This window comes from Populus alba, chromosome 12 (genome assembly GCF_005239225.2).
Source record: "Populus alba chromosome 12, ASM523922v2, whole genome shotgun sequence".
NCBI lineage: Eukaryota > Viridiplantae > Streptophyta > Magnoliopsida > Malpighiales > Salicaceae > Populus > Populus alba.
In genome coordinates, this window is record NC_133295.1 from 5,164,950 (window position 1) to 5,172,610 (window position 7,661).

The 7,661-nt window shown below is 35.1% G+C and overlaps 1 protein-coding gene across 4 annotated transcripts; it reads left to right on the plus strand.

Moving 5' to 3' along the window:
- The first annotated feature begins 1,260 nt into the window (after positions 1-1,260).
- LOC118046275 (2-oxoglutarate and iron-dependent oxygenase domain-containing protein CP2) lies at positions 1,261-7,446 on the plus strand. 4 transcript variants are annotated; one of them, XM_035055100.2, is made up of 10 exons: positions 1,261-1,721; positions 2,871-2,918; positions 3,344-3,418; positions 3,607-3,783; positions 3,931-4,081; positions 4,215-4,301; positions 5,103-5,227; positions 6,239-6,357; positions 6,537-6,648; positions 7,048-7,446. In XM_035055100.2, the coding sequence occupies exons 1-10, from the start codon at positions 1,428-1,430 to the stop codon at positions 7,081-7,083; spliced, it is 1,224 nt and encodes a 407-aa protein (XP_034910991.1). In that variant the 5' UTR covers positions 1,261-1,427; the 3' UTR covers positions 7,084-7,446. The 4 variants fall into 4 exon arrangements, with proteins under 4 accessions (XP_034910991.1, XP_034910994.1, XP_034910993.1 ...); XM_035055101.2 differs by lacking the exon at positions 3,344-3,418 and having other exon boundaries at positions 1,262-1,721; XM_035055103.2 differs by lacking the exons at positions 3,344-3,418; positions 3,607-3,783.
- The last annotated feature ends 215 nt before the right edge of the window (positions 7,447-7,661 follow it).

The following is a 7,661-nucleotide window of genomic DNA, read 5'->3' on the forward strand; positions in this document are numbered from 1 at the left end:
TGCAAAGGCTAATCGGACCAGCCTCTTTGAGGCAGTGTCATGGCAGCCACAAAGGCGACTAACCAGCAAGAATCATGCTGGGGGTGTAGAACGATGGCGGCCATGAGAGTGATGTTTTGTTTGGTGAAGAAATGAAACATTAAATGCCTTTGAAAAATAAGTACCCAAGTATCTTTTCAGGTACAAAAAGTTAAAGATGATGAACAATGACTAGATGACAAGTTGTTTGGCACCCCCTTATTTTTGGTGTTGGTCAAAACAACGTTGTTTTGTACCAAAACAAATTGTTTGGTCAAAACACATCATTTCATTTAAATGAAACGACACTGTTTTGACATCCTTAGGGTTTTAATTTGGGATTGGACTAAAACTCAATTTAGTCATTTGTATTTTGATTTCTTTTAATTGCATCCCTAATTGACTACAAACTTTTAATTTTATATGATTTTACCCTTGCAAAATTCAAATATCAACCCTAAAGTTCAATGCCTTTCATTTTGATCATTGGTTTTGAATTTATGCAAATTGATCTTCAATTGACCATTGAACTTTTAATTTGCTTCAATTTCACCCCTATTTGCAACCATATTAGGTCCTCAAAGTTTAACATCTTTTTCAAAAAAGTTCTTGATTGTGATTTTTTTCAATTTGACTCATAACTAACTCTAAACTTTGATTTTTTTTTATTATTTTATCCTTGATTTTAATCAATTAACTTCATAAAAATTAAGTTAAGTCCTTTAAAATTTCAATATTCTCGATTAAGCCTAAATTGGGCTTCCGAACTTAACTTTTCATCAATTAAGTCCATAACAAAATTAATTTGACCAATTAAAAGTATAATTAAGTCATGATACCAAATTAAATCTTTTAATTTGACACAAATTAGTTCTTAAACATAATCAAACCTTTAATTTGGCTCATGATTAAATCAAATTGACCTATTAAAAATATAATTAATTCCATGAACTTAATTTTTATACAGATTCATCCAATAATAATTTTAATTTGACCTGAATATAGATTGTCTTTTTAGACTTTAGTACAATGGAGTACGATTAGACTTTCATATTTGTTCTAAACTCCAGTTTGATTCTTCTATATATTTGAAATCATTCTCAGCCTACTTTTTCAAAGTTCCTAGTCTTTATTGTTGTTGTTGTTATTATTATTATATTCAATTTTTTTTTTTTTTTTTTAAAAAAAAAACGTAAATTTGAAAGGAAATCTAAAATTGAGTTATGACATGGATGAAAGAGGATAAGTAACTCAATTTTATCCTCACAGCAACACAAAAAACTCTCATTTCACGTTCATAACCGGCACCACCAAACAAACACCGTTTATCTTCGAAATTACCGTTTCACCCTCCATGCAGTGAAGCAAAGCGCTAACCCTCTCCAAACCTCCACAGTCTGACCTTCAGCATGTCAGGAGATCGCCTGGAATCGCCTCCGGTGACCGGCGAAGGAAACGGAGTGGTGTCACATGATAAAAAAACAGCTTCAGTGATGGTGCCGAGTCAGAGGCTGAGATTACACCCTAACAAGGATCATATGCCAGAGAGCTATGAAGATCTACAACTGGACTTCAGTCCTTCGGTTTTTAGGTCGCTGGAGAAATACTTGCCGCCTAATATGCTTAGTGATAGCAGAGAAGATAAAGTGAAGTTCATGAGAGATATTCTATTGAAGTATTTGCCTCATGGAGAGCGAACCAGAGTAATGTTCGAATTAACGCAGCTTCGAGTAGTTTGATTTTCTGATTTTATTCTTTTTTGAAAATCCTGTTTGATTTCTCTTTCCTTTGGAAGATAAAGGAAAGTGAAACTGCATTGCTAGGGTTTTGCTTTCTCTTCATTTCAATTTTCAATTTTCAATTTTCTAACGGGCATATGGCTTTGGAAAATGACGATAATGCCCTTAGACTCTGGAGGAAGAAACTTTTGTAATTTCTGAAACCAATTCACTCTGGAATTACAGAGATTACGTATAGAAGATTAAATTTGTCTTGTAAGTAAAAAAACCTCCAAATTAGGAATACTGATAACATGATGAGATCAAGTAACGACTCAATCAAATCCCAATTCCAAACTGTTTGAGTTTCAGTTCAGAAAGAAAAATTAGTTGGGTTTGGCTGCATTTTCATTCTATTCTGTTTGGGGCTGAACTTTGAGTCGTTTTGTTGCTAAATTATCTTTTACCAATTCAACATGGTCAATGCTGCTGAATGTGCTCTTGTTGTGCATGTTCAAATCAGTTCACGTCACCCTTCTTTTACGTTTTTTGTTCTCCTAGGAGTGCTATTATTCTTGGCATGCTAAAGTGGCTATGTAAGTTTTTCATTTTTTTCTGCTTCAATTAGCTCAGAGCCTGTAGCCTCTGGGATGCTCCTCCGTGTTTCAAAATAAACCACGGAAACATATATAAAGCCAACCCAAGAAATGTAGACAGGTTCTGCATATGATTTCTATCAGATTTTGGAAAATTTCAAAATACTCCTAGTTACTGGAACGAAGGAAAATTTGCTAGGTTCAAACATTGGCTGAGCAGTAACTGAACGTAACCTAATAATAGGACTCTATACTTATTTAAAAAAATAATGCTGATACTTGGGATTAGTGTTTATAATTCCAGAATTCCTTGGGGATTGGGATGAGTTTTTGAGAATATCTTTTACTCCAAGGTTGGGAAGGGTTCCTCTCTTCTGGGGCATTGATGTGGGAAGGTTGCATTATGCATTTTTATGGCATGATATTTCTGGTTGTGGTCCACTGTAGTTATATTTTATAAAGATGAGGTAAATAACTGCTTATGAATACCAGATAACTTTTTTTGTTTATTTTTTTTTAATTCTGATGTCTTTATCAGGCACAGAAACATAGAGAATACAGGCAGAAGATAATATCACATTATAAGGTATGAGACATGATAGCACCTGTTTACCTTTTCCTACTCTACTAGTGTGGAGGTGGAGGACTGTAGGGTTTTAAGTTTGTTTTCCCCTGTTTCTCCTCACTGAAGTTATGTGCTCATTGGCTGGAGGCAGGGCTGCAAGAAGTTTTTAAATGGTCATTTTGTGGTATTCCCCTTTTATTACTTGCCGCGTTGTCCATCTCCTTTCTAGGAAAATAAGAGAAGCCTTTCTTATGAAAATTGAGATTTCTGCTTGCTCAAATTAGTGCTCTCTGACATGTAGAATGCTACTGGTTATCAGCAATACTGATTCTTGTGACTCTTTTCTTCTTAATAATTGATATGAATTGTTTTGCGACTATCTCTTGACAATTTGTAGATTGCTTGTTATGAAGATTATATAACATAGGGAAAAAGGCATTTTTCAGAGCATTCATCTCTTGAAAGTGGTCAAAGAGCGAGAAAATGCTGAGAGGTTAGGTCTGTCTGAAGATGGTAGTGAGGTGAATAGACTGAGATATTTTGTGTTGTATATACAATCTTTTTGTTCTCTGTCTAAGATGCAAATTCTGAGTTTTGAAGAAATGAAGTTGGGTACTTAGGAGTTGATTTTTATGCTTATACTTCATGAATGCTGCCATCAAGTAAAAATCTGTCTGCCTTACTCATATCCTCTGTCATATTTGTGCAGCCTTTGAAAAGAGAGTTATACTTGATGCACCCTGTAACTTTCTTTGTCCCGTCCTTTATGAAAGCAATCAATGATAACACAGAAGAAAGCCTTAGAAGCATAATATCAGAACCCTCTCCTGGTGTGCTCACATTTGAGATGCTTCAGCCACGCTTTTGCGAATTACTAGTAGCAGAGGTGAATAGCACAACATGTAATTGCATGCACACTTGAAACACCCCCCTGCCCCTCTAAAAAAGAAAAGAAAAGAAAAGAAAAGAAAAATGCCTTGTACGCCAGATGTTCATCTACTCTCTTGCATTCTTATTTAATGTAATTTTCCAGGTTGAGAATTTTGAGGCATGGGTTAATGATACAAAATTTCGAATCATGCGACCAAATACAATGAACAAATATGGAGCTGTTCTTGATGATTTTGGCCTTGAAACAATGCTTGACAAGCTTATGAATGGTTTTATCCGTCCTATATCTAAAGGTGACACATATGTGCTGATACCAGATAAGCTGCATCATATGTTCCCTGGAAGTTTGATCTTTTTTCTGTATTTTAATTCATCAAAATAACACAGATTATATGATCATTTTCCCTGCCCCCCTCTCCTGTGCAGTTTTTTTCCGTGAAGTTGGTGGGGCAAATCTGGATTCTCATCATGGTTTTGTTGTTGAATATGGCAAAGATTGGGATGTTGACTTGGGTGCGTGCCTTATTCACTGTATTCCTTTGTCAACTAATATTTGTGAAGGTTTTCTATTGCTTTCTTTTTAGATTTTTTTTTGCACCATGCATCACCAAGTGGTTTGTGGTTTGTGGCTTGTAGGTTGGTCAAACATTTTCTGACATTGTGACTCTAAACATGCTTGACTGTGGGCTGTAGTGTGGCTATATTAGCTGCAGTCTGTATTCTACTACGTGGTCTAGCTTGAATCTGCGAATGTGTTTGCATCAATAGGTGTACTGTGTATGCTCCAAAATTTTTTTTTTTATTAATAATGTGCTTGTATTGTCTTCATCTGGTCTATCTGTGAACCATGCTGTGGTCATTCGTGGCCATTTTCATGGCCATTTGGTGTGTGCTGTAAAGGTGCTTATATTAGATCTTAGCTGATGTATTTGCACTTGTGTATTAGACATTGGTTGGCATAAAGATTGTCATGCCACTCTCCTTGTTGGTGTTGAATAATTTAGAAAGTGATTGTATTTTGCTGTTTAATTTTCTTAAGTCCATCAACCATGAAGTTTACGACTGTCACCAACCTGGTAAATTAGGTGTATGAATTTTCTTAAGTTCACTTTTTCTGTATTCTTTTATTCATAGTTCCACGTAGATAGATATATCTTTCTTGTCAAAGTCTCTATTTAACTTCATTAATGAGAATTATACATGCAGACACACAAAGAAAGGAAAAATAGAAAAGACAACATAGATGCACCTGTATTTAATTGCACAACCTGTCAAACTGTGGAGTCTAAATTACATATAATTTTATATTTGTAGGCTTTCACGTGGATGACTCTGAAGTAACTTTGAATGTTTGCTTGGGCAAGCAATTTTCTGGAGGAGAATTGTTTTTCCGGGGCACACGATGTGATAAACATGTAAATACTGGAAGTAAGCCAGAGGTATGCTAGTCTTTAATGTGGAATACTTTTTTAAGTAGTTTGGCACAATACAAAGCTAAGACTTGGAACATATCTATCTTTAGAAGGAAAACTTTCCTTAGATTTATGCTTGTGACCAGACAGCCATTGGATTCTGTTTTTAATTCTCCATGTTTGTACGCTGTTCCTTCTAAATAATTTTGTTTGTTTGCATGTATAAGTTGTCAATCATAAGACTATTCTTTAATCATCAGATTGTTGAAAGATTTGCAGCTGTTCCAGATTGTAGCTCTTGTCATTCGTGCCTATTATAGCTATCATTATGACTTCTCTACATCAAGACTTTGATTTCTAATCAGGATGAGAAAAGTAGATACTATCAGTTCGGTACACACAGCATGTCAAATTGGTTGATGTCACTTTTGACTGATTTTGTGACTATATGATGTCATATTACTCAGTTACGCTGAATAGTTTTTTTTTTATTATGTTTAATCTTTCCAATTTATATGCTTGCCAACTTGAAAGACCTAGGATAGCGTCAGCTGATATTGCTGAACAGGGTTTTCCCATTTTGAATTTATTTTTTCCTCCCCCCCTCCAATTTTTATTCTTGTTGGGTGTGGGGGTAATTGTTGAATCTTTATTCTCCCGAAACTCTCTATCTCAATTTGTCAGGAAGATGGCAAAAGATGTCCCTTCCTTTTTATCTGACTTCTTTTCATCTGGAAAATTGAAAACTTAGATTTGTGGTCACTTCTATTTCACTTGATCATTTAGAATCATTTGGCATGCGGATGGCTAAGCCAATTAAATTGCTAACATTCACTTGAATTTTGAAATTAGAATGTGTCATCTGTTATTTATATTCTGATCCCTTAAAAACCAGTATTTCCCTTTCTATTATTCACGACCAGGCTAGATGGTTTCTTAGTGCAGAATTTTTGCAATTCTGTATTGTTAATAGCTCTAATTTTTCATCGAGTTTTATTTTTTTCTGTATTTTTTATGGAGCATTTTCATTGGAAGCAGGAAATTTTTGATTATTCTCATGTTCCTGGTAGAGCTGTGCTTCATCTTGGTCGTCATAGGCATGGTGTTAGGGCCACAACATCTGGTCATAGGATCAATTTACTCCTGTGGTGCAGAAGGTATTTCTTTTTTTTGCATGTAAAACTTATATCGCATGACATCAGTTAAAAAAATAACTTGGTTACACTTCTATATGAGAGATTGAAGGAGTAATAGGCTTCTCACATTGAACTTTACTTTTACTTGCAATCATAAGGCATTTTATATCCTCAAAATGCACTGTGTTGTCTCTATACAGTTCGGTCTTCAGAGAGATCAGGAAATATCAAAAAGATTTCTCGAGTTGGTGTGGAGAGTGCGTACAAGAAAAGAAGGGAAGGCAGCGAGCATTCATCGCTGCCACTAAATCGGTAATTTTAGTTTTAAAATTATTTCATTTCTGCAATTTCTATGTTCAATTCCAGAGGTCAGGGAGGTTATAAAAATATGTAATCCATGCATAACAGCTAAAATACTTTTCCTTGGACATAACATAAGAGGGAATAGCATCAATTTGACTATGACATTTCTAATCCCGGGGCCTCTAAAGAAATGGACATTATCCATTCAAGAGGTGGCTTGTTTTTTTGGAATTTACATGGGGTATTATGGTCTGCTGGTGATGAAAATCACCATAGCAACTAGAAGAGAGACTCTCAAAACCAAAAAAGGTTTTTGTTTTTCAATTTGCCATATATGCACATCCATTTGTCCACGATGCTAGACTAAAGTATTGGATTGATGCTTATATGAGTTGTAATCTTGTGCAGGAGTTACTCAGGCAGGATGGTGAGTCCGTAGCGTGAACTGTTCATTCAGCTGTAATTGTAGACTTGTGTAGCTCCAGATCTCTAAGCGCCGCCGTTGGTAAATCTTTTGAAGTTCAGTTTTGTGCTCCAGCTTACCATGACATGGTTGAACCTTGAATGTCCAAATTATGTCAACTGCATGAGATGAACCTGCTTGTAGCAGATTGCAGTATATATGCCTGCACATTTTTGTAAAAAGATTTAGGACTGATCTGATGATTAGTAATCGTAAATTAACAGTTCGTAGCACCATATTTAGGGGGGGTCTTGGTTTTTGGAACCACAGTTAGCATTGCCAATAATTCTGTAACTCGATCATTTACAAAATGTTTAATAAAACTGTGCATTTTCTCTAAGCTATTGGTTTGTATCGAAAGCAACTGGATGGTATTTGGTTAGCAGAATGGGTTTTTCTTTTCTTTTCAATTTGATTGGGTAATTTTAATTCTTTTAGCATTGTAAATCCCCCCAGAAGGGTGTTTTTTTTTTTTTTTTTTCAATTTGATTGGGTAATTTTAATTCTTTTAGCATTGTAAATCCCCCCAAAAACTCGACTGAAAAGTTAAAATTTGGAA

Coding starts and splice junctions, on each gene's coding strand:
- LOC118046275 (XM_035055100.2), top strand. CDS start 1,428: ATGTCAGGAGATCGCCTGGAATCGCCTCCGGTGACCGGCGAAGGAAAC. Junction 5,228..6,238: donor ATACTGGAAGTAAGCCAGAG/GTATGCTAGTCT, acceptor CATTGGAAGCAG/GAAATTTTTGATTATTCTCA. Junction 6,358..6,536: donor TTACTCCTGTGGTGCAGAAG/GTATTTCTTTTT, acceptor GTCTCTATACAG/TTCGGTCTTCAGAGAGATCA.